We start from the raw sequence: 27,204 nt of genomic DNA on the forward strand, positions 1-27,204 counted from the left end.
CAAACGCGAGTACAGCCCCTTTTACTGTCTATGGTACAGCCACATATCTATAGTCCATAGAGACTGACTAAGTATATTGAGATGGGTCCTTGACTAGTACATCCTTTAATTTACAAATTGTTTATTTCTGCAAGGCCATGTGCGAGTCCGGATTAACGGAGTAACGTGGTATCCGGTAACCTGTTCCTCCGGTTCATGCTCTTGAAAGCATGTAAGTGTGGAGTTCAGTATGTTTTTCGTCTGGAGAAGCGGCTGGAGCTTGCGTTCAGAAAGTCAAGGTAAGTTTTAATAACTTCATCCATTTAATCTCACCGCTCACAATTTCGGATGCTCTAAAACAGTGCTTGGTGTATTAAAAAAAAAAAAACATTTAATTTGTCTGATGTAAATACTCACATGACCAGAGCTGTTCACTTCCAGTTTGTAAATATATAATATGTTTAACAATCATATTTTTTGAAAAGGTAACATATGAATTAATTAACCTTACAGTTAAAATAATGAGATGTAAATGCTTATAAAAGTTAATATCACGTCACTGTTTTACGAAACTAGCTTTGAGCCATCTAAACTAATGAATTTATGATTTATTGTATTTATTGTAATTCAAAGTTTATTAAATTATATTAACAAATATTTTATAATAAATAATTATTTATAATTGTATAGAAGTATTTACAAAATTTAGAATAAAAGTTTTTTATAATGTCAAGTATTGCTTCGCAAAACATGCAGAAATGATTTGCAACATTTTAACCCCCTTCATCCAGCTTTCATAATATGCCGTGTGAAGTTGCCGCTTGCTTCTTGATATTGTACGGATCTCAGCATGGTCAGGCTCAGTCTATAGCCGAAGAGATCTGCCAACAAGCAGCTGAGCATGGTTTTACAGCCGATATCAGCTGTTTGAGCAACCAGCACAAGGTATGTTTCTTGCCTATTACTTTTCATGGAAATCAGCAGTCATATATCAGAACTGACTGATGCAACTTGTGCATTCCCATGTTTTCCCAGTACAACGTGGATCGTGAAATCCGGCCAGTTGTGTTTGTGGTTTCCACGACTGGTGATGGTGACCCTCCGGACACAGCTCAGAAGTTTGTAAGAAAGATCAAGAACAAATCTCTGGCGCATGACCACTTCTCTCATCTGCATTATGCACTGTTAGGTAAGATGATCATTCTGTTACGTAAGCGTGAGCTCCACCCATGAGCACTTTTTCATGCTGTTATATATGCAGCTTTGGGAGACACAAACTATGCAAATTTCTGCAACGGGGGCAAGACCATTGACCGCCATCTGCAGCAACTTGGTGCTAAACATTTCTATGCCACTGGGCATGCAGATGACGGCACTGGGTATGCATGACTGTTAAATAACAATAAAAAGCTTATTTTCTGATATATTGCCTTGTCAGACTCTTGGGATCTTTTCTTTCCAGACTTGAAGTAGTGGTGGATCCTTGGATTGAGGGACTCTGGGACGCTCTGAAAAAAGTATTCTCCAGCATGTCTTCTTTAACTCAACAGGACGCTGACCTTAGTGACTCTACACAGGACAGTTATCATAAAAATGCATCTGGCCAGGAAAAAAACAAGTCAGATCTAGAAGTCGATCTTCAGCTTTTAAAGCTGAGTGAAGTAGATTCACAAAAAGGAAAAACGATTACATCTGACAGCAGTAATGTAGAGACTCTTTCTACCGCATTGGTTGCATCCCTAAAGCAATCGGTGCCACCGTTGTCAGAGTCTGTTCTTAATGTTCCTGCACTTCCCGCTTCATATCTGGAGGTCTGTTTGGAGCAGGTGTCAGCTGAATGGGTATGATCTTCCTGGAAATTCAACGTTTTAGAACCTAGAGATTTATCTTAAAAACCATGGGTCTTATTGATGAAACACAAGCTAGACAGAATTTCTGTGTAAAACATTTTGTGTGAATTCATTGCAACAATTTATGTTACCATGGATTTAGGAATATTTATGCATTTTACAAATAAGTTTAATTCAATAAATGTTTTGTTGTAAATCAGTGGTTCTCAACTAAGGGCCCGGGCCTGCTGGGGGGCCTCAGGAAACTTTAAAGGGTTGATATTTATTTATAAAATAAAATGAACACACACACACACACACACACACACACACACACATACACACAAGCAGTTATTTTAACAGTAATTCTTGTTTTTATTGAAGGACATACAAAATCATGGATTCTCTAGACTCACAGATCTGAATCAATAATGTTGAGAACCACGGGTATAGATGTGGGATAAAATCTAATTTTATTGTTTCTTTTATGTATATAATTCTGCCAATTAACATTCTTCTTTAATAGGAGACAGTCCCATCTGATAAAGACGGTTATCGTGAGTTTTCCATTTCAAAAGCAGTTCAGTTAACTCAAGATGATGCAGTGAAAACGGCCATCTTACTGGAGCTTGATACTTCGGTAAGTCTTTATGTATTAATTTCTATTTAAATAAGGATATACTTGTATTACTATTATATACAGTTTGTATATATTGATTTTTATATCATAAGTACATACTTAAACGCAAGTATAAAAGTATATATATCCTTGACAGCAACCAATCTGGCTTCAGAAAAGGACATTTAACTGAGACTGCCTTGCTCTCAGTTGTTGAAGACTGGCAAGAGTGAAATCCAAATCTTCAGTACTTATCCTGCTTGATCTGTCCGCTGCTTTTGACACGGTTAACCACCAGATCCTCCTATCAGCCCTACTGGCAAAGGGCATCTCAGGAACCACACTTCAATAGTTTGAGTCTTACCTATCAGATAGGTCCTTCAAAGTATCTTGGAGAGGTGAGCTGTCCAAGTCACAACATCTAACTACTGGGGTGCTTCAGGGCTCAGTTCTTGGACCACTTCTCTTCTCTGTCTACATGGCATAATTAGGTTCTGTCATTCAGAAACATGGGTTTTCATTCCACTGTAATGCTGATGACACTCAACTCTACCTCTCATTCCATCCCGATCTCAGCTGTTAGACTCGCATCTCATCTTGTCTAACAGACATTTCTTGCTGGAAGGTGGACCATCACCTGCAAGTCAACCTTGCCAAATCCGAACTGCTTGTGGTTCAAGCAAACCCATAATCACAATTTCACCATCAAGTTAGGCACATCAGTCATAAATCCTTCAAAAACAGCTAGAAGCCTTGGAGTTATGATTTATGATCTGCTGACCACATTGCTAAAACTGTCCAATCCTGCAGATTTGCTTTATTCAACATCAAGAAGATCAAGCCCTTTCTTTCTGAACATGCTGCACAACTCCTTATTCAAGCTCTTGTTCTGTCCAGGCTGGACTATTGCAATGCTCTCTCGGCAGGTCTTCCAGCCAATTCTATCAAACCTTTACAATTAATACAGAATGCGGCAGCAAGATACATTTTTATTGAGCCAAAAATAATACACGTCACACCTCTTGTTTATCAGTTTGCACTGGCTACCAATAGCTGCTTGCATAAAATTCAAGGCATTGATGTTTGCCTACAAAACTACCACTGGCTCTGCACCCATTTACCTAAATTTATTACTTCAGACTTATGTGCTCTCTAGAAGCTTGCGTTCTGCAAGTGAACATCCCTTGATTGTGCCATCCCAAAGAAGCACAAAGTCACTTTTACGGAGTTTTCAATTACATGTTCCCTCCTGGTTATAATAAATGTTGTCTCTACAGGTGCAGAACATTGCTTACCATCCTGGAGATGCCTTTGATATTCTCTGTCCGAACAGAGCCAGTGAAGTTGAGGAGTTGCTGCTCAGACTGGATCTGCAAACGCAAAAGAATTGTGCTGTTCAGGTCAACTTGCTTAAAAACAGCAGTAAGAAAGGTATTGCAGCAGTTGTTGACACAGTCAGTGAACCCAAGAACATTTTCTTCCAGCTTTGTTAGAAAACAGATCAAATAATGTATTTAGTTCACAAGTCAGGGAACCAGATTCAGATTGAACAATCAGAAATGTTGAATAAATACATAGCCATTTTTTTTTCTTTTACAGCTGCAAAAGTTCCACTTCACATCCCACAGAACGGCTCTTTGCAGTTTATTCTCACCTGGTGTTTGGAGATAAGGAGTGCTCCAAAAAAAGTAATTTTGTGTTATTAACCTTATTTAATGTGATAGTTGCTGTGCTGTTGAAAAGTTATGAACTTTTGATTTAGCACTAGCATTTACTTTATGCTTAACAGTGCTTTTGATGTACATGTGGGGATGATTTATTTAGCTTTCATGGGGCTGTAGTCTTAAGTTCCTGGACAGACACTGTACACTGTTCTCTTGTGCTTTCAGGCATTTGTGCGAGCATTGGCGGACTTCACTCAGAACAGTTCAGAAAAAAGAAGGCTTTTGGAGTTGTGTAGCAAAGAAGGCTCAGCAGACTACAACACCTTTGTCAGGGACACCAATGTATGTTTGCTGGATCTGCTTCGGGCCTTCCCATCCTGCCTTCCTCCACTCAGCCTTCTGTTTGGTCAGTAAACGCACAATCTGCTTGGTATTTACTGGAAATGTGCCTGATGTTTGGAAGCGTTTGCAGTGCTCGTACCACCAGATGGCAGTAAAACAACATCGGATCAGAGGCCCAGCTTTGCTTTTTTGGCAAACTGTTCTTTAACTGCATCTATAGCCTCTCCAAAAAATAAATTTGAAACTTTGAAACTCGCCAGTGCATTATATGGGGACACAAGGAGAATGATCAATTGATTAAGAGAATTAATCATGATTATATCTCATCATTTATTTCATTAAATGCCTTCAGAAAAAAAAAACCTATATAATTACTGTATTCAGCTCTGACTGGATGACACTATATGTGCATGTTATGTATAGACCATATCAGAAATGTACAGAAAATGTGTACTCTCTAAAACTTTGAGGTAGGTAACATTTTTCTAAAGTTTTAAATGAATTCTCTTAAACACAATAGGGCTTTTTTTCTATATTGATATAGATTTGAAACATAATTTATTCCTGTGATGGCAAAGCTGAATTTTCTTTCCTCCAGTCTCCAGTGTCACATGATCCTTTAGAAATCATTCCAATTTGGTGCACAAGAAACATTTCTTTTTATTATCAGGGTTTATTTTTTTTTTATTTTATTTTTTTTTTTTTTAAGATTCTTCATTCAGATTCTTCTTTCTATGACTGCGTTTAAGGCTACGTAAATTAAAATAATAATAACAAGATTGCAAGAAAAAAAAAGCACAAAGCTTATTAGGTGGCTGGAGCAATACAAATAATGAATGCATTCGAAGATGTGAAATATTATTTCCAAGCATACTGTCCCTGCGGGTGTATGACACCTGGTATGATTTCTGCTAATAATCCCACAAATATTCAAATCAGTCACTGAAGGCCACCAAAATTTTTCCCGTTGCCCCCGATCCGGGCAATTTGCAAGCACAATATAGACTACTCTCAAAATAATATGACTTAATTCTCGTAACTTTAACTTTATCCTCAAAATATTACGACTTTATTCTCATAATTTAGATTTGGCTGTAACATCACTGTCATCACTCAAACAGTTCTCTCCTGGTTTTGTTAGGCTTTCCTGACATTAAAGAGCAGTGTTTTCCCACCAAAACGCCATGATGCCATTTGTTTGCTCTCATGAGAGGCTGTAATTGCAACAGCTGCTCACTATATTGAATGTTTGATTGTAATGAATTGATAATATTGAGGACCTTCAGCATCTACATATGGTGAGCTTAGAAATTAATATTTCAAATTGATGCATCATTTCAGCGAATAGGAGAAAATTAAATGCCATTTGCTGACAGATGAAGGGGAATTTTAACATTTTAGTTTGAGCTAAGAAACAACTACCTCTGTGTTTTTAACAAGGAGCATTATATTAAGTGAAAAAACATCTTAAATTTCATTGGAAAATGGTATAAGGTCCTTAGTGATGCACTGAAATAAATATCATTGGATGAAAGCAAAATAAAAAGAAAACCTTTGTTGGAAATTGATAAACATCTGAATGACAGATATTTTGAATACTAAAACATTTTTGTGATTTACAGTATATTCTGACTTCCCAACTAGTATCATTTCAAAAGTAGAAAATGAAATCAAAAAGTGTCTTCCCAAATGAGAAATTATTTTTGCATTAAATACTCTCCGGGCCTAGATCTTACTTAGATGATCACTTACTGATCCCAAACTGGGATGATGATGTTAATATAAAAAAAAAAATGTAATGCAAAAATTTTTTTGGAAATCAGGTGACTGGGATGATGATGTTAATATATATAAAAAAATGTAATGCAAAAAATTTTTTGGAAATCAGGTGAGTGCAAAATGATCAATTATTAACCGATGAATTGGCCTAGCCAATACAGGTGCTGGCCATATAATTAGAATATCATCAAAAAGTTGATTTATTTCACTAATTCCATTAAAAAAGTAAAACTTATGTATTATATTCATTCATTACACACAGACTTATATATTTCAAATGTTTATTTCTTTTAATTTTGATGATTATAACTGACAACTAAGGAAAATCCCAAATTCAGTATTTTCAGAAAAGACCAAAACAAAGAAACGATTTTTTTTAGAAATCTTGGCTAACTGAAAAGTATGAACATGAAAAGTATGAGCATGTACAGCACTCAATACTTAGTTGGGGCTCCTTTTGCCTGAATTACAGCAGCAGTGTGGCGTGGCATGGAGTTGATCAGTCTGTGGCACTGCTCAGGTGTTATGAGAGCCCAGGTTACTCTGACAGTGGCCTTCAGCTCTTCTGCATTGTTGGGTCTGGCATATCGCAACTTTCTCTTCACAATACCACAATAAGATTTTCTATGGGGTTAAGGTCAGGTTAGTTTTCTGGCCAATTAAGAACAGGGATACCATGGTCCTTAAACCAGGTACTGGTAGCTTTGGCACTGTGTGCAGGTGCCAAGTCCTGTTGGAAAATGAAATCTGCATCTCCATAAAGTTGGTCTGCAGCAGGAAGCATGAAGTGCTCTAAAACTTCCTGGTATACGGCTGTGTTGACCTTGGACCTCAGAAAACACAGTGGACCAACACCAGCAGATGACATAGCACCCCAAACCATCACTGATTGAGGAAACTTTACACTGGACCTCAAGCAACATGGATTGTGTGCCTCTCCTCTCTTCCTCCAGACTCTGGGACCCCGATTTCCATCAGAGAACATAATTTTGAACCACTCAGCAGCAGTCCATTCCTTTTTGAAGTGAGACGCTTCTGACGCTGTCTGTTGTTCAAGAGTGGCTTGACACAAGTAATGTGACAGCTGAAACCCATGTCTTGCATACGTCTGTCCGTAGTGGTTCTTGAAGCACTGACTCCAGCTGCAGTCCACTCTTTGTGAATCTCCCCCACATTTTTGAATGGGATTTGTTTCACTCCAGGGTGCAGTTATCCCTATTGCTTGTACACTTTTTTTTCCTACCACATCTTTTCCTTCCCTTTGCCTCTCTATTAATGTGCTTGGACACAGAGCTCTGTGAAAAGCCAGCCCCTTTTGCAATGACCTTTTGTGTCTTGGCCTCCTTGTGCAAGGTGTCAATGGTCATCTTTTGCACAACTGTCAATCAGCAGTCTTTCCCATGATTGTGTAGCCTACAGAACTAGACTGAGAGAACACTTAAAGGCCTTTGCAGGTGTTTTGAGTTAATTAGCTGATTAGAGTGTGGCACCAAGTGTCTTCAATATTGAATCTTTTCACAATATTAACATTTTCTGGGATACTGAATTTGGGATTTTCCTTAGTTGTCAGTTATAATCATCGAAATAAACATTTGAAATGTATCAGTCTGTAAGTAATGAATACGTATAATATACATTTATATACATATAAGTTTCAATTTATGAATAAAATTAGTGAAATCCACTTCTTGATGATATTCTAATTATATGACCAGCACTTGTATTTTGGTTTGGCACCTAACATTCTTAAAACATTCCCCTTTGAAAATCTACTAAACATTTCATGATTATATATGCTGTACTTGCTGAACATTAAGGTTGTCCTAAAAAGTCATTGAACACTGAACTCATCAACTCAAGAGGCTTGGGTAACGTCCAGAGTGGGGGGTGCCTTAAAAGAGTAACTCAAGACATGGTCGAATAGCCTCAAGGTCACAATGCCATCTTCATCTTTTATCTCTCCTCTGCTTCTTTACAGAACATTTGCCAAAGCTTCAGCCCAGAGCCTATTCTGCTGCCAGGTAAGAGACCTTGTTTGAAACACCTGCGCTTTATATTTGGACTCAGAAATTAAAGCAGAGACATATCCAGGTTTTAGGTTGTTATTTCTGTCTTTATTCTCCTTTGATGTTGTGAGGTTTATTATAGACCAACATGAATTTTGTGTTTCACTTATACTCTTGCTTTATGATGATCCATTTGTTGTGATCAAAGTCAAACACTGGATGCAAAGGATGTCCTTTCAGAACCGCCTGCCACTGCCATTTGTTTTCTGCCTGTCTCCCTTGGCTTGTAAGTGGCCTGGCATCTGCACTAATGTCTAACGTTTAGTATGCTGATGCTGGTAGAATAGACCAGTTTGGAGTAGACGTCCCAGTTACGTCACTTGCAGCTGTGCGCATATTGTGGTGGCAGAAAAACACTGGGAGCAAATGGAGGGAAACAGGTAAAATCCATGGAATAAGAGAAAAAATTGATTGATGTGCCTTTGGAAGGCAGAATAATTTGTATATAATGTTTGAAGCTAAACGCAGACATTTAAATGGACAAACTATGGATGAAACCTGCTGTGATTACCCTACTTTTAAAGGATAAAGTAGATTTGAATAATAGGGCTATAGAATATTCACCTACTTGACATATTGTATTAGCCCTACAGTTAAAGCATGAAATATTATCTAAACCTATAACATTTTACATTACATTTACCTATTTTATCTCACAATTCAGAATTTTTATGCAAATGCACTTTATCTCCTAGTTCAAACTTTATATCTTAATTCTAATCAACAATTGCAGCTTTGGCAATTCTGAGGAAAAAAAGCCAGAAGTGTGGGATTATAAACTCATGATTCTGTGCCGAGGGAAAAAGAGAATGACAAGTTGATTTGTCTTACCAGAATTGTGAGATATAATCTTCGAATTTAAAGAAAAAAGTCAGAATTTTATAATATATAACAGGCTTGCATAGACTGCTATGTTAAAACTAGCATTTTCTGCCACCTGATAGACTCCGCCCACAAAAATTGTCATCACTGTTGGCAAACACTGAAATTGGTCTATACACAGAAACATTAGGGCCCTGAAATATTATAGTCTGGTCAGCAGGGTTCCCCAAGGCCCAATAGAGGCAGGCTATTTAGAAAGGGATAATGAGGTCCACCGGCTTGCTCATGTTCAGGGCTGGTTCTGGATTGTTAGCATTTAGTCTCTTATTTTTGTCTCATTCCTCAGCTCCAGCCTTCAGCACCCTGGGAAAGTTCATTTCGTGTTCAATGTTGTGGAGTTCCCTGCACGCCCCGAGCATCCGGCGAGGACAGGGTTGTGCACGGGCTGGCTGGCTGATCATGTCTCCTCAATCTTGCGTCCCCTTGGGGCGGTACCTGCATCATCCCAGCCGAAGGTTAGCACTGTAGGCATTACACATTAGCAAGCCCGTTCACCTTCAAATTAGCTTTTCTCATTCCCTGGAAGGATTTGGACTGAATAGGGTTGTTTGATTGAGGTAAAATCTGGACAGAAATGAGTTCTGGAGAAAGTGGACTAATCCTTGCAGCAGAGTAGAACAACAACAACAACTTAAAAGCTTTTGGTTTAGATGCTATCTAAATGTATGGAACTGGGTTAGTTCTAGTTAAATAGATGTTGTGTGTGGGATTACACAATTTAAGAATCTCAGCACTGCTTAGAACTGATTTGGATCTAAATGTCACCTGCAGGTACATGTCAGGCCTCGTCCCAGCAGCACCTTCCACTTACCGGCCGACCCGTCTATTCCTGTAGTTATGGTGGGTCCTGGGACAGGTGTGGCCCCCTTCATTGGATTTCTTCAACAAAGGTACATTGAGAAGGGATTATTTCACCCTTTCTTTTCTGATGATGTTGATACTGTATAATATTTTATTCTATTCTGTTATTTCATTTTAGTTTTCACGAAAGTTCAAGCAGTGTCATGCAGTGTTATATGCTACACATTATTTTTGTGCAGATACCAAAATTATGGCTGATAAAAATAAGCGGTATTGGTTAAGTTTTCAATATTGTAAATTTGTAAAAACAAAAAACCTGTAAAAATTTTTTTAAACATTTAATGCATTTAATTTATTTCATGCTATTAAATAATCAAACAATACAATCATAGACCAAAAATGTAAACAAAAAAAACATGAAAATAATTGAAAAAACACCAATATTGGCAGATAGCAGATTTAGTGCTATAATATCTTACATCATAATAAATCTTTAACTATATATCAATAGTTATCATAGTTATCACAAAATCATAGTTATTATTTGCAGGAACTGAGTCTGAATGGGTTTTAATCACACATCTTAAAAAAAAAAAGAAGAAAAATAAATACAAATAAACAGGTTTTAAAAGCAGAAGGAAGTTTATTGATTCTTATGTGTAAACGTAGCATAAAAACGCCTCTAGGGTGATGAGGATGGACCTGATGAGGTCGACGGAAGAAGAGAGTGTAAATTTGCTGTTGACCTGTTCCCTGCCATATTATCTGTGAAGCCTAATAGTGTTTCCGAAGACCCTGGTGTTAAAATGAAGGAATGGCATAAATTCAGGATCTGGTTGTAAAGGTGTCTTGTGGAGGCCTGTCATCTCTGCGTGTGTGATTTATACTCCGTGCCAGTGGCCTGTGAAGAGTGACACACCAGGACTACATGTGAATGAAGCCCTTGGCCAGTGATGTGATGCCTGCTGTGTGTGTACACGAATAGTTTGTAAAGCCGCGTTTCCACCGCAGGAACTTTACCCAGGAACTAGGGACTTGGTCCGGTACTTGGTGTGTTTCCACCGCAGGAACCAGGAACTAAATAAAAGTTCCGGGTAAAAAAATGCCCCTCAGAAAGTCCCTGCTGGCGAGGTGGTACTTTTTTAAAGTTCAGGAACTTTCGGGGGCGGGACTTTGGCGCTAAACATTCTGATTGGTTGAGTTCACGCAGCATTGGTTGAGTTCAACCACCATTTATTCGGATCAACATTTAAAATATTACTGTTATTGTGTCATGAAATGTAATTTTAAAAGTATTTCAGGCGAGAATGTAGTTGTTTAAAACTCAAATCTGTTGTTTATTTATAAAGACAGCGCCTATTTAAAAATGTGTTTCGCCGATCTCGTAGACGGTGAGCTCCACTCGATCAGCGGGAGCTCAGTCCTCATGTATCCGCCGAGATGCAGCCTCTACTGGGATAGACCTTCTGTGCCGCTGGCTCTGATGTGTCTTTAGTGGTTAAACATAAAATATAATTCAGCTGCGGGGTAAATCTAACAGGTTTTCTTTGGTCTGTATTCAATTTATCTATATGTTAAAATGAAAATAAAAAGGCAAGTCTATATAATATTTATTTCATTGTAATGGCTGTATATAACGTTACACTTATCCCTGAACTAAGTACATTTCTGCAGCTGTTATTATGTTTAAATGAAAATGAAAGGAGGCATTGGTATTTTATATCCTATTTCGTTTTATTGTAAATATACTGAGGGGAAAATTGCAGTAGCCAAAGCGATCTGAGTTCACGCAGCATTGGTTGAGTTCAACCACCATTTATTCGGATAATTTTCAAATATTACAGTTATTGTGTCATGAAATTTAATTTTAAAAGTATTTCAGGCGATAAAGTAGTTGTTTAAAACTCAAATCTATGGTTTATTTATAAAGACAGCGCCTATTTAAAAATGTGTTTCGCCGATCTCGTAGACGGTGAGCTCCACTCGATCAGCGGAAGCTCAGTCCTCATGTATCCGCCGAGAAGCAGCCTCTCCTGGGATATTCCTTCTGATATGTGCCGCTGGCTCTGATGTGTCTTTAGTGGTTAAACATAACATATAATTCAGCTGCGGGGTAAATCTAACAAGTTTTCTTTGGTCTGTATTCAATTTATCTATATGTTAAAATGAAAATAAAAAGGCGAATTTATATAATATTTCGTTTCATTGTAATGGCTGCACACATTTCCCTGAACTAAGTACATTTCTGCAGCTGTTATTATGTTTAAATGAAAATGAAAGGAGGCAGTGGTATTTGATATCATATTTCGTTTTATTGTAAATATACAGTAAGGAAAATTGCAGTAGCCATGACAAGCTGACTGAAGTTATCAAGTACGCTGCTGTTTATAGATTTACCGGACTTGCGTCGTCGCGGACATCACACTCCTGAGACGAATGCACAAAGTCTGAACCAACTACCGAGGATGCACGTCCAAAATCAGCGTACTTTTTTTTTTTTTTTTTAATCAGCCGTACTTTGTATTGAGAAACGCGCGCAGACCTACGTCACCAGTCTATTTGCCTAATCTACCCGGTACTTTACACCGCGGTGGAAACGCAGAAAGCAACAGGTCTGGGGGGAAAAAAGTTCCTGGGAAAAAAAGTTCCTGGTACAAATGTTCCGGGTAATTTCGGTGGAAACGCGGCATAAGTGGCACAAGGGCCACAGGTCATCAGAGGGGCTAGTGTCCAAGACAAGAGCGGCTGATGAATGTTTCAGACATGTCTTTGGGACAGAGAGTGGGATGAGATATTAATGCTGAATGACAAAATTGGCCTCAAACACCACATCACCTTCCAAACTGTCAAGGTTGAGGCAGTCATGCAGCACAGCATGTTTGGTTTAGCTCCAGGCCATGGATCAATAACAGATTGGTTTCTTTGAATGTTTTTGTGCACTAATCATGGTTTTGCATATCTATCTATCTATCTATCTATCTATCTATCTATCTATCTATCTATCTATCTTAGTATTCTTCTTATTAATGGTATTAGTATTATTTTCTATATAGTAATACAAAGTGCATTAATAATAATAATAAAAATAATAAATACATTTTCTTAACTTGAGACTCTAAATACAGCTACCTTGATGCCAGCCTTCAATTTAAGATAACGATTACCATTCTGTCAGCAGGACATTGTTTGTGTCACAAAGCTCAGCGTTTCCTCTTTAGGAGCAAACAGCGTGCGATGCTTCGATTTCCTCATCTGTAAATCAATGACAGCAGGCAGACAACCGGAAATGTATTGTGCTGTGGAAAATGTAGGAGACTGGGTGAGAATCTCATAAAAGGTCAAAGCCAATTCATCCGTTTGCAGGCTGCCAGTGAGCTTTAGGCAGAAAGGACTTGATGCTTCTATAGAAATAACTAACAAAACTATAAGCGTGCCTTCAAAACAAAAGTAAAACTAAAATAGCCTTCTGCTTGGTTTTTTATATAAATTAAATCAGTGCTCAGTGCATTAATTCAGATTTACGATTGATCAATTAAAGAATTAAACTCACTCACACTACTAAAAAAGACTGAAATGTCGTTCGAATTTGACAAATAAAAAATGATTGTCCTCAATAATCCACATTATGCTGGGGAAACTGTAATGAATCATATTGAATCTTACTGCATCATATAATTAAAAACGAGAACTATCAATGTATGGCTCGAACTCACTAAGACTACAGACAGTTTCTTTTCAATGTCGTTTTATTATATCCATGTAATGTGGTTTCAGTAAAATCATATAAAACTGTGAAATCACACTCTGTCCTGTCTTGGCTGTTCTCGTGATGGTGAAGTGTGAGCTCCTCTGACATAGTCTTCTCTCCTATTGATTGTCGCTCTTGAAATGTGTGGCTCATTTGCATAAAGTTAAACATTTCATAGCTTTGTCAAGTGACTTGCATCGCTTCGCACTCCTTCATTTTATCGCCAGCGAACATTGTAGCTCATGTTGCTGGAAGTCACCAGCTCTCCGCTGAAAATGAATGGGATCATGTCACTGTGTGAGTGGGGCTTCAGAATACATTAGCAGATATTTAGCAATGCTCTGCCAATCAAACCAAGAACACTGTAACAACCTTACAGCAATGCGCTAAATATGATTCAGAACACATTAGCAAACATTTAGATGTGCTCTGGCAACCACCCAAAAACACCCTAGTGTCATGAAGTTCACTCACATGTTCTGTAGAAAATTTTATAAAACTGTTATATTTTGTTTTCGGTTGCACTTTATTTTACAGTAAGTGTACTTACATGTACTTATAGTGTACTTTCAGTGTATTTATCTAAGAAAGTTCTGGTAATACAAGATAACTACATGGTGTAGGGTTAGGTTTAGGGGTAGGTTCAGGGTTAGTACCTAGTTATTACATAGTTATTGTAATTACTATAATAAGTACGTAGAATGTACATGGGGAACAGGACTGTAAAATAAAGTGCTACCTTGTTTTCTATAAAACTGTTAAATTGAGCATAAAATGCTTCTGCACATCCATTTCTTTATTCACACATTGTGTGCTGTTCACAGATCAGAAAATGTTATTTTGAGCGACTACAATAAGCTCTTAAGTCACCTTATGTCCCTTACTCTCAACATGCAGTGCATATTCGCAGAGGAAGGTGAAGAGGAGGATTACATAGTATAGTGATTTATAAAGGTCAGTGTTCAGAGTAGGCCACTGACTCGCTTTCATTCTTCATATGAAAAGGTACCGGCTATTATGTTAGCTCCTATTCTACTCAACTGCAGGCTGTAATATTTTTTTGGGATTCAGATATGTCTTCCTCACTGTCGCAGTACAGTTGATTTGTATTCAGGATGGGATCTGGTCTGCATGGTGTTACAAAATGGAATCCAGGTTTTTCATATTGGTACCGGCCCCTCTGGGGCAGCATAAAGCCTCACTAAAGCTAGTTTACTGAAGCCCTTTTCCAGATTGGATATTGAACTCCCAGATGCTAATGGCTCTGCTGTGGACCCTCTGTTTGCTGAAATGCCAAACTCCGTTGAGCCAAGCTCTGAGCAGATGGGTGTGGCCAAAAGAAGCATCCAAAATATTAACGCTGCCTTGTGAAATATCATTTCCTTCAGAGAGGGCAGCGGGGAGATTGATGTGACAGGCTCTGTCTGGTTATGTGTATTATTTAAATTTCTCATCAAGATGATGCATAAAGTGATTACTCTCAATGAAAAAAAAAAAAAAACATTTCCCATGTATTCTCTATTCATTTACCCTTTAATCAATGGCTGTAATTGTGTAACACTGAGAAAGTGTTTTAGGAAATCCAGAAAGTAGAAAAGAAAAATGAACAGGAGAAATCATTAATGCTCAACTTGCCAGTTGCCTTTGGTAGTTTATGTACTCTAGAATGTATTTATACATTAGCTGGAGTGTGTTTTTCCTTTTGTTTAATTTGACTTCTGTTTATGATATAATTTTTGTCAGATTACATTGCTGAAAGTTTTGCCACAAAGTAAATAATAATAATAAATCCAAAGTCATAAATTAACAAATGTGAGAAAAATATGAAAAAGTCACTTCATTCACTTTTTGAATGGAATTAGTGAAATAAATCAACTTTTTGATGATATTCTAATTATATTACCAGCACCTGTAGTGCTGGTTGTGGGGTATAAATTCTCAGTTGTGAGAAATAGTCTCAACTTTGAAATAGTCACAACTTTTATGCATAAAGTTGTGATTTTGAGAAATATTTGCAAATGTTACATATAAAGTCACAGTAGTGGTCGATTCACACATGTGAGAAATAGCTGTAATTGTGGTTTTATTTCGGTCTTTCTGTATTTAAATACTCATCTGTGTATTGCCTATAGGCATTGCTTTGTTTACTGATGACACACAAATTATAAAGTAATCATATACATGGAGTATAAAAGGATGTATGTTTTACTTTATTAACATCAGTCAGTAAACTAACTATTATTGGCTGGCTGTTGCTCAACATGCTACTAAATGAAATTTAAAGGCATTACAATAACAACTGTCTGACAGAATGACCCATTGCAATGCTTCTCCTTGCAATGGGTCACTGAAATAAGGACCTGAAATGAGAGAGAACAGATTGTAGATGTTTGAAGAGAAGCTCTGATTTGTTTTCCTGTGGTCATCTCGTCCAGACTGTGGCTCATTGGTATTCTAATCGCAAATAAACTGTATGTTCAGCAGATGGGGAGAGCTTAATATCTGAAACTCGGCTCACTGCAGTGTTTCGAGTGATATCAGCGTGATGGAGGGCATCTCACCCTCAAAGTCCTTGGGGTGTTTCTACATTCCACTTCTATTAATGCTCTTGAAATTTTTAGACTGCGTGTTCTATTTCTGAATGCTTCATTTAGGTTGGCCGAGATGGCTAAAGGAGTAGATGCAATGCAGTTTGCTTCTGGCCTGTGTAATATATTGCTAACAGATTCGTGTCAGAGTAAACATGCAGTTACTTTTTTTAGTTGTTGAAAGTTTTGATTGTTTATGTGAGGCCTTCTCTCTTATCTCTTTGGAGAGGTCTGTCAACCTTTAGCAGGTTTAGTGTACAGATAGTGCCCAGTACCTTTATGTCACCTTAGTATGGGGAATTCTGGGAACACTGCCAGATCTTTTGGAGGACTTGCTCCTTTCAGATAACTATCAAGGTCTTCACTCTACAAAGAGTGATTTTGGGTTTTTGTGGTAATGCAGCAGGTCAGAGAGTTATTATACACCACATGCCAATGTATGGCTTCATCATTGTGAAACTGAATTGGATCACTGGATATATTAAAAAACGATTATTATTGAATTTGTAATTAGTTATCTGTCAGGCAAATTAATCGGCTCAAATTCAACAATTTTAAGATTATCAGCAGGATTTTCTTGCCATGGTTTCATTTCCAAAATATACTGACAGCCTTGTCTATAAAAAAAGCTTTTTAATTTAACTTTTAAATATTAATGAATTTGAAGTTGGGTGCATACCTATGCCATTAAGTATGTATAGGTGCTTCTCAATGAATTAGATTGTCTTGAAAAAAGTTCATTTATTTCAGTAATTCAACTCAAATTGTTAAACTTGTGTATTAAATAAATTCAGTGCACAGAGACTGAAGTAGTTTAAGTCTTTGGTTTTTTTCATTATTTTCTCGGTATGGAAGCCCAGGTTTCTTTGACAGTGGCCTTCAGCTCATCTGCATTTTTTGGTCTCTTGTTTCTCATTTTCCTCTTGACAAAAGCCCATAGATTCTCTGTGGGGTTCAGGTCTGGTGAGTTTGCTGGCCAGTCAAGGACACAAACACCATGGTTATTTAACAAACTTTAAGTGCTTTTGGCAGTGTGGGCAGGTGCCAAATCCTGCTGGAAAATGAAATCAGCATCTTCAAAAAGCTGGTCAGCAGAAGAAAGCATGAAGTGCTTCAAAATTTCTTGGTAAACGGGTGCAGTGACTTTGGTTTCACAACACAATGGACCAACTCCAGCAGATGTTATTGCACCCCAAACTATCACAGACTGTGGAAACTTAACACTGGACTTTAAGCAACTTGGGCTATGAGCTTCTCCACCCTCCCTCCATACTCTAGGACCTTGGAAACAAAACCTGCTCTCATTTGAGAAGAGGAATTTGGACCACTGGGCAACAGTCCAGTTCTTCTTCTCCTCAGCCCAGGTAAGACGCCTCAAGAGTGGCTTAACAAGAGGAATACAACAACTGTGTCCAAATTCCTTGACACGTCTGTGTGTGGTGACTCTTGATGCCTTGACCCCAACCTCAGTCCATTCCTTGTGAAGTTCACTAAAATTATTGAATTGATATATTGCTTGACAATCCTCATAATGCTGCTGTTCTCTCGGTTGGTTGTGCATCTTTTTTTTTTTTTCTCCACACTTTTCCCTTCACTCAACTTTCACAGCACTCTGTGAACAGCAATGAATGTTTGTGGCTACTTGTGAGGCTAGTGAATCAAACTGGGAGACCATTTTGAAAGCTCAGGAAACCTTTGCAGGTGTTTTGAATTGATTGGCATGTCACCATATTCTAATTTGTTGAGTTAGTGAATTGGTGGGTTTTTGTTAAATGTGAGCCAAATCATCACATTTAAAAGAACAAAGACTTAAATTACTTCAGTCTGTGTGCAATGAATTTATTTAATACCCGAGTTTCACAATTTGAGTTGAACTACTGAAACAAAATGAACTTTTTCACGACATTCTAATTCATTGAGAATAACCTGCATGTATATATTGGCATGATAGGGTAGCTATGGTTTTAGTTGTCTGTATCAATACCATTGAAACATGTATTGTGAAACTCAATATCCTGAAGTCTGGAGTAATGGCTTCAGAGAATTCAAAATTAAAATGGCTGTAATTAAATTGTAATAATATTTTACAATATTACTGTTTATATATATATATATATATATATATATATATATATATATATATATATATATATATATATATATATATATATATATATATATAGCCTTTGTGATCATAAGAGACTTTTAAAAAACCTTACCACCTCCAAACCTTTGACTTGTACTGTATATATAAGAAAATATTGATAAAGAAGTGATTTTCCAGTAAGTATTCCTCTATTTTTTTTCTTCAGTTGTATTATTATTATAAACATAATAGACTGTGGCAGGCCTATTAGGCTTAATACACAGCTTGATGCACAGAGCTCATATTTTGACACAAACCATGTTTTTTCCCTCCAACTGTTTACATTAACTTATTTACATGAATAACTCACCAAGAGACATTTTAAGTAAGAAGTACATTTGACCATTTGCACACATTACCATGAGGCATAAACATATAAATATGCATGCAAGCATTAGAAAGCAGCTGCCTGTCAGTCAGACAGCCGTTGGCTACTGAATTAAATCTGCACTCTGTTTTACCAAACCTACAGAAAGGCTGAGATTGCTGCATTTATTTATGTATTTATTTTAGTATTGATCTGGTACCAAAGTAAAGGTCGTTTTGAATTCCCTAATTCCCTTTATTTTGGCCATTGGCCATCCATTTCTGTAGATATCAGCATGAAAAATTGAATCATTTCAAAAAAGCTTTTAGAAACAATTTTTTTAAGTGCTTAGTATTCAGTATGTGTGCTGTAACTTAATTTTTTAGAGACATTATGTTCAATTTTCCATTATTGTTTTAACCTGACAGAGAGAAAGAACGAGAAGCGAACCAGGAAGCAACTTTTGGAGAAACATGGCTCTTTTTTGGATGTCGCCACAAAGACAAAGACTTTCTTTTCAGGTACGTGTATTTGCAATATCACAAACATGCAAAAAATTTACTTTTTAATTAGTTTTTTGTCTTATTTACCAGAATAAACATCAAAACAGCCTTAAATCGATATACATGTACTTGAGAAGCAATTGTGTTTATTATACTGTATGAATTATACTGTATGAATGGTGTTAAAAATATATATATTAGTGTTTTTTGTTGTTGTAAGAATAAACACATATTTTGTTATATTTATGCTTATAATACTATTATTAGGCTAATAAACAAAAACAATTTAAACATTCTCGAAAAAAGCCCTACTATCTGACGCAATCTTGAGTCCCATTAAAATGTACATTGTTTTGAAACGTATCTAAACGTGTAAGGATGTTTAGATATTTTTCAATGAAAAAAAAGAAGAAAAATATTGATTGAGAAAATGTCTTCATGCTGTTCAGTCTCATGCAATCATTATTCCACCGTCCCCCTTTGAAACCTGATCATATGCTGTCTCCATAACCTCAGAGTATTTTTCACTCGATCTGCCAACTTCACACTGACTCTTGGCGTCGTCTTCACTTGGTTGTCATCACCCAGAGGTTCCTGTTGCACCATCCTTGAGAGTAATGATTGGGAAAGCAATGAAATTAAAGTACTCCCTCTGAGAGTATGGGGCATATGATATGAGACATTATATAAGATGATTGGGGTCTTGTTCTCCCATAGGCACAGAGTCATAACTCACTCGCAAGGTCCTGAGTAATAACATTGGAGCCTGGATTGGTAAGTATTAAGTGTGTGTTGTGACGGCCGGGCGGCACACAGCATTGAATCGGTGCTTGCCTCTCTTTGACACAAGCTAATAACAAGAAGATCAAAGCCAAGGTCTCGACACACTGTTTAATTCTATCTTTGCCTTCAGTGGTCACGAACATCAAGGATTTTATTCATTAATGTTTTTATTCACGTTGGTCACACTTTTTTTTTCTTCTCTACATTGATTAAGACGATCAATGAAATGTGCTTTGTGGTGTTCGGTGTAACACCCTCATTGTCTGCTATGCTTTAATGAGCAAGGTAGAAAGTGCCGGTGGCATTTGAGAGCGACTGAACATGCCTTGCAAAACTCAACACTCGCTGAGAAAAAAAAAGGCTTGCCATCAGGCAGACTGCTACAGAAAACAAAGCGTCTACAATCAATTCTAATCAAACATGATACTTATGAGTGTTAAAAGGGTGAAATCAGCCTCAGTCAGTGTTGCGAGCCTCTTTGTTTTTATGGATTTGGATTACATGAAGAGGGCGGCTTAGATTCTGGAAAAGGGACAAATGAACTCTCAAGTCTGTTTTCTTTGTAAACCCTCAATATCTGTCACTAGAGCAGCTCATCTGTTAAGATGGACATGGCTCCCAGATGGTGCATGCAAACATGTGTGCTTAAAAACTTTTAAAAACAAATCTATAAAGCATGTACTACAAATAGACCTGATTGTTAATGACAAGTGGTTTCATCATTTATGCTCAATTGTCCACTTAGGTTAGTTAACCTGCAGTAATCTTCTCAAATTTTTTCGAATTTTAAATGCATTTACACAGCAATTACAACTGTATGCTTTGAATATGCGTGTGTGGGTCTGTTTGTCTAATCTTTTGCATATGACTTCTTCAGATCTTCTTCAGAACAAAACTTTGGATTTAGATAATTAGAAACTTTGTAACATGGTGATATCTTATTCAGAGAACATGTCGGTACTCTGTTTTCAGATGTTACTTCAGTGGAAATGTATAGTAGATGCCTGAAAAGTTCTATGACAACTATTGTTTGCTATAGTTCACCCAAAAATGAAAATGCTTTCATTATTTACTTGCCCTCATATTGTTACAAACCTGTAAGACACAAAAGAAGGAATTTGTAGACTTCCATCAGTGAAGGGGAATGTGAGAACATGTTCATGGGAACACTTCACAATAGTCATATTTCAGTGAATAGATTGAACCAGATCAAAAATCATAAATGATTAATTTGTATTTAAATTGAACCGATCAAGTTTTCAGTTTTAGACTTAATGAGCAGATCACAGCAGTTACGACTCAACTTATAAATTAAGAGGACCTGGTTCTACACAAGTTTTTAAAGTCTTTGTTTTTTTTTAAGCTTAAAGGCCTCAGTCCCCATTTATTGTAATTACATTGAAATTTTGTGTTCAACAGAATAAAGAAAGTCATTCAGGTTTGGATTGTTGTGAGAATATAAATTTTGGATGTTAAAGTGGCTTTTGCCAAGTGAACATCAGAGGTAACAGACAAGCAGAGCCAAAGAGACCCTGTCTGTTACCTTCACACATTTCTGTCTCATTTTGTTGAAACAACATCCAAAGTTTTGCTAGGTGCTGAAATAAAAGCAGTTACAGAAGCGATTTACAACAGCGACCTTGAGGTTTTATTAAAAAAATTTTGCCAGATGGATGAGGGAGATGAAAATTTGAGTTATCGAATGCTATACACTAATGAGCTCCACTGTTGTTACTTCACTAATGTAAAATCTGAGCAAATCTAATTTGCCATTTGTATGTTTTAATGTACAAGTTTAGGTAAACCACTGCCAAAACATCCACTGACTGATGAAATGATAGTGGTAAATGTGGTAATAAACCCATTCTTGCTTTTCTTCTAGAGAGCAGCTGGAGAGATTTGCGTGTAATGGAACCCTGAGCCATCTGATCGTGTGCTTCTCCAGAGATGAGCCTGATGCAGCGGGAACCGTTAACACGCCAACATATGTCCAGCATAACTTGAGTCTCCATGCTAAAAATGTTGCCAGAATCCTCCTCAAAGATAAAGGCTGTCTTTATGTCTGTGGGTGGGTACAAAATATAAATGACTGACTTTGTTTCCCACGTATAACGTCACATTTTGCGTACAAGGATTGAGACAATATCTCACGATTTTACAGGGATGCAAAGAACATGGCAAAAGATGTGAATGACACCCTACTGAAGATCATAGGAAATGAACTTCAGATCGATAAACTGGATGCTATGAAGATAGTAGCAGGACTTCGTGAGGAGAAGCGATATCTGCAGGACATCTGGAGTTGAGAAAGCACACATACAGAACACAGACAAATAGTGTATGTTTATCTTTAATATTTTATTTCATCAGGTGTTACTGAGTGATAGCCAAATTCATTAACCGACTGCCTTTCAACTACCTTAAGTCACTCCTTTTCAAGTATTTTAAAAGCTTTTAGTGAATTATCTGAAGGTATGGTTAAACACACTTAGATTAGATATGTTTGGTAAAAAAGCTTTGAGGACTGTTTCTGTAGTGTTTAGATACAGCTCAGCTAAATATGCATAATGCATCAGACCTGGAAGGAAAGAAGCTGCCAAATCCAGGATCATCTGCAGCATTTCCATGGTTTTCAATTCCAACAGTTTTTTTTTTAAAGATAGGGGATAGTCATCCATTTTCTTCACAGAAAAAAATCCAAACATTTTGCTGTTTAGGTTTGAAATTCATCTCATGTAGCCCCAGGAATTATATAATTCTGGAGAGTCTATTGTTACACGCCGATAATTTGTTAAACCTGTCAGGCTACGAAAACATGTTAATTAACAGTCTTTACCATGATATCTGTACTCACTGTAAGTTAACAAAAATAAAATGCATACCAAAAATAAAAGTAGTATTTAACAGACTGTCAATTTATGGCAAGGGCTGGTAACAATTCTTCATAAATGTCTAATTTTGTGTTCCACAGAAAACAAAGTTTGACATACAAGCATGACATAACATTCACTGCGTATTTCCTTTAAAATAATAAAAAAATTTGGAAAACTTAAATCTTGGCATTCAGTGATTTGAAACCATATAGAGTGCAACAGTCCGGTTCCAAAATTAATAACTCCATTTATTTTCTCCACAGGAAATTCGATTTTTATCAATAACTTATAAACTTTTAAAGATGGACTTCATTTTATTTTAGCTTTTTTTTTTTTTTTTTATTACTGTACAGTGGCATTTGGGTTGAAAAACTACATTACCCATGATGCTGTACAAAAAGTTTAGGTGAGCAAACTGCACCAAAAGGAACATCATCTATGAAACACGAGGGTTTTAATTATATAAAAACATTTTTCACCATTTTGTTTTACGTGATTGTCATTCGCACTGCTTCTTGGGATTGTAGTTTTTTCCCTCACTAAAGCCGTTAAACAGATTTTTATTTTGTGTTTTTATCCAATTTTCAAATACATTTTTCTTCAAATAAAAACTACAATGTTGTGATTGAAAAATGACTTTGCTACTGAAAAAGTGGGCAGCAACAAACGCAATTAGTGGCATGCATCGATTGCCTTATTATTGCAAATAGTCAGTCAGTCATTATTGCTAAATTAGCCTTATCAGATGTTTATTTGTTATTTGGTGACCGTGACCGGCTGACTGTAGGTTATCTGTTAGATATCTTTTTTTTTTATTGCTCTGTGGCTAAATAACCGTTCCATGACATTTACTTTTCTTCTTGTATTCCCTAGCTCGGTGGCATTAATCATCATCTGTATGACCTTTCTTTGCATGAATCACAGACCACTTCTGTCTCAAGTGTTACTGCATAAGGAAAAGACTTGAGAGTTGTCTGTTTGTGTTGCTGATATCTGGTAAACACTGATTGTGCACGAGGACTCTTGAAGGTGATGTTTCACGTCAACAACACTCCTGAGGGTCAGCAGGGTAATCACAGAAGAATAATTACAGAATCAGTTGTGAATTGGGGATCCTACGGATTATAAATGTCGTCTCAGAGCGAGAAGAGGGTTTCCAAGCTTTCAGTCTGATGTGCGCTGAGTAACGATGGCACTGTGATTTGGGACGGTCATGAATTTATAAGTGTGGATCTTAAAATTTAAAACAAGCACTTGAGATTTTATGGGAGCAATGAAATTTCAATTGACTAGTAGCAGGGAATGATGTTTTTACACTGAAAAATGCAAACAAAACCATGGTAATCATATTTCAAAAAGAAAACTGGATTTGCTGGATAAAAATCTGCTCTTGTCAAAGTCCATTGTTCAGAGGCATAAATATATATGTATATATGATTATAATTATTATTAGTGTATATATAAACAGAACCTAAAATGATAAAGATATGTAAATATTATATTCCATTTTTTTATTTTTATACAAACAATGAAATTCAATGGGTCCAGTGCTTACTTTTTCTGTGTACAAAAAAATGGTTTAAATGTTCACCAGAATATATTCTTTCAGGTTTCATGGAAGAAAGTAAGTCCTACAGGTTTGGGAAAACATGAAGGTGAGAAAATGATGACAGAATTGGAATTAAAATTGCTTTCCTTTGTCTAGGGAGCTGATCGAGACAAACTCTTTGTAAACTGCATTCTTGGGTATTTAAAAATGAAATCCTCTGTGAAGTTTGATTTAGCTGACCCATTCAAAACAGACAAAGCCAAAAGAGCGAGGGTACACTGAATCCTAAGATGTTTGTCTTGTTTTAATTTCTTCTTTTCTATCCCATGAGCCTTTGTGCTTGTTTACGAGTGTTATTTGCATCTGTACTGGGGAACAACTCTCAGGACAGCGCTGCAAAGGCACATAAATGAATCCCATAATGAATGTGCTGCATTAATGATGGGTTTGCTTCTAAATTAGACGCTCTCAATTAAAAAGGTTCAAGGTGTCTTTCTGACTGGAGCGCATTAAAAGTGAAATGGTAATCTGAATAAATCATGAAGGCCACAAACTTGCAGCTGGTGCTTATGACAGATCTCTCTGCTAAGAATGGCTTAAATGAAGCAGAAAGGTATGTGCTAGAGGTAATGATTATCATTAGAGGAACCTCTGCTTCAGTCCACTGCAGTTTCTATTGTTGTACGTCCAGGTCCATGATGGTTGATCGTTTCTGGGAAATTTCGTTAGGTTTTGACATTTTATTGCCACTGTAAGGGGAAGAGTAATGACATCATCGAACTTTTATAGACCTCTACAAAACTCAAAAAATATGATCGTTTTCAGATTATGCATGATAATGCATTTATTTCATGTAAGTATAATTCAAATTCATTAGATTAACTGATATATCACTTAAGACTAACTTATATAATATTAGAATTAAACTTTATTTGGGGGATTTCTTAATTGCACAATGCACTTTTCTTAATGTTTTTCCTAAAATGTGTTTTAATATCACTATTAATAAGGATTGTATGATCTCTGTATAATATCAGTCTTTAAATGCAAGATATTTAAAGTGTACCTGAAGTGTACTTGCAACAGTTCCACTTTAGCACAATCAAATGTTCTTCTCTCACCACTACTTCTGCACAATTTAAGTGTGTTAAGCGCAAAAGTAGTTGTTTCTATTCAGGAGACTTAAGTATACGAGTTTAGTATATTAAAAGTACAACTGCAAAGTATTTTTATTAAGTACATAAATATGTAAAAAAAAAAAAAGGATGTCCTAATATATATACAGTATGTTATGTATCATTCACTATTTTGCTAATCAAGTAAATATATCCAACGTGATCTCATGAGTATACGTATATCTTGTTTTAAGGATATTTAGAGATATTTTCTGGAAAACCAGACAAAATACTGAAAAGGAAAATGATTTTACCACATGAGCCTAAAAACTCAATTGTTTTAACTTTTATTGTTGATGTCAATGGATAGATGCACTGAGTTTGGATCCACACCATAAGAAACCAACTGCATCAATGAGACATTTTCCAGCAGACTGATTCATCTTAAGACCAGAACGCAAAGGACAGAAAAACATATCAACTGCTCAAAGTTGCTTATCAAAGGCAAATTGATTGAAAGCAAACACAGTAAAAATCTGAGTAGATGAAATGTACAACACATCCATCTCATGTATTGCTGTGTAAAAAGGGTTATAGGGGAGTCAATTAGTCCTCATAATTACTAAAAGGCCTTCAGTACAAAGCTAATTGATTTTCCATCTAATGAGTGCGGCGGTAATGAGCCTGAAATAGTGGTTGCAAGCTTTATAAAAAGAAACCAAGAGGACAGAAGGTTTTTGGTGGGGGGTTGGGTTAATGCTTTCATGATCATATATTTTGCTGATGAGAGAGAGCTGTCAGACCTTCCCATCATCCATTCAATGATTTTATGGCATAAACTGTAAACAGAAACATGCTTTAGAGTTGAACCCTTATGCAAGCCTTAATGTAATATGATTAGACCATGACTACTGAAATTATTACAGGGAAAATCTGTGATTTTTAGGTTGAAAGTGATATATTTAGGCACATAACTAGTTTCTAGGAATTCTGAATGAGTCTGGAATACACAAGACTTTTTACAGTTTTGTTTATTTTAATCATACTTGCGTATATTGATGAAAAAAATGTTCCCTGCTTCTCAACTTCTCATTTTAAAATGTAATTTGCGATTTCAAGGTAGGTCATGTCATATAAACAAATGCACTCATGAGACACTCTCAGTCTTTTTTATGCTGTAACCTATTTTATGTGGATTGTTTTAGTCAAGTGTAAAAATGGAACATATTTATTGATGTAAATCCAGAGACAATTTGTTGGATTTATCGATGTTAGCAAGTTGAGTAAACACATTAAGTTTCAGGAAACAACTAATGCAGCTTATAGACGCAGACTGAAACCTTAAAATATGAAAATACATTTTAAAATATGACATTCTTTTATGATGACCATGTAAACAAAGTGAATACGTAATACCATAACCATATAAATATTTATTGTGTTGTTGTAATACAGTAAATGGTTTTGAAGAAATCTCTTATGCTCACCAAGGCTGCATTTATTATTTAAAAATACAATAAATACGTATTAAAAATGTATATTGTGAAATATTATTCAAATTTATTTCTATATACCAATTTATTTTAAAATGTAATTTATTTCTGTGATGCACAAGTACTCCAGTCTTCAGT

At 36.4% G+C, this 27,204-nt stretch overlaps 1 protein-coding gene across 1 annotated transcript; it reads left to right on the forward strand.

The window, feature by feature from the left end:
* Nucleotides 1-28: 28 nt before the first annotated feature.
* LOC127946451 (methionine synthase reductase) lies at nt 29-23,090 on the forward strand. The gene is made up of 15 exons (XM_052543042.1): nt 29-278; nt 771-924; nt 1,015-1,168; nt 1,241-1,358; nt 1,442-1,820; nt 2,335-2,448; nt 3,705-3,858; nt 4,027-4,115; nt 4,317-4,497; nt 8,191-8,233; nt 9,447-9,615; nt 9,932-10,050; nt 19,179-19,271; nt 21,919-22,104; nt 22,198-23,090. The coding sequence occupies exons 1-15, from the start codon at nt 196-198 to the stop codon at nt 22,340-22,342; spliced, it is 2,181 nt and encodes a 726-aa protein (XP_052399002.1). The 5' UTR covers nt 29-195; the 3' UTR covers nt 22,343-23,090.
* Nucleotides 23,091-27,204: the final 4,114 nt, after the last annotated feature.

This window comes from Carassius gibelio, chromosome A24 (genome assembly GCF_023724105.1).
Source record: "Carassius gibelio isolate Cgi1373 ecotype wild population from Czech Republic chromosome A24, carGib1.2-hapl.c, whole genome shotgun sequence".
NCBI lineage: Eukaryota > Metazoa > Chordata > Actinopteri > Cypriniformes > Cyprinidae > Carassius > Carassius gibelio.

What these genes read in the sequence shown, in the direction of transcription:
- LOC127946451 (XM_052543042.1), top strand. Translation starts at nt 196, where the DNA reads ATGCTCTTGAAAGCATGTAAGTGTGGAGTTCAGTATGTTTTTCGTCTG. An exon ending in TCTGCATTATGCACTGTTAG is followed by an intron (nt 1,169 to 1,240) that starts GTAAGATGATCA and finishes TTATATATGCAG; the next exon opens with CTTTGGGAGACACAAACTAT. An exon ending in GGCTGTCTTTATGTCTGTGG is followed by an intron (nt 22,105 to 22,197) that starts GTGGGTACAAAA and finishes ACGATTTTACAG; the next exon opens with GGATGCAAAGAACATGGCAA.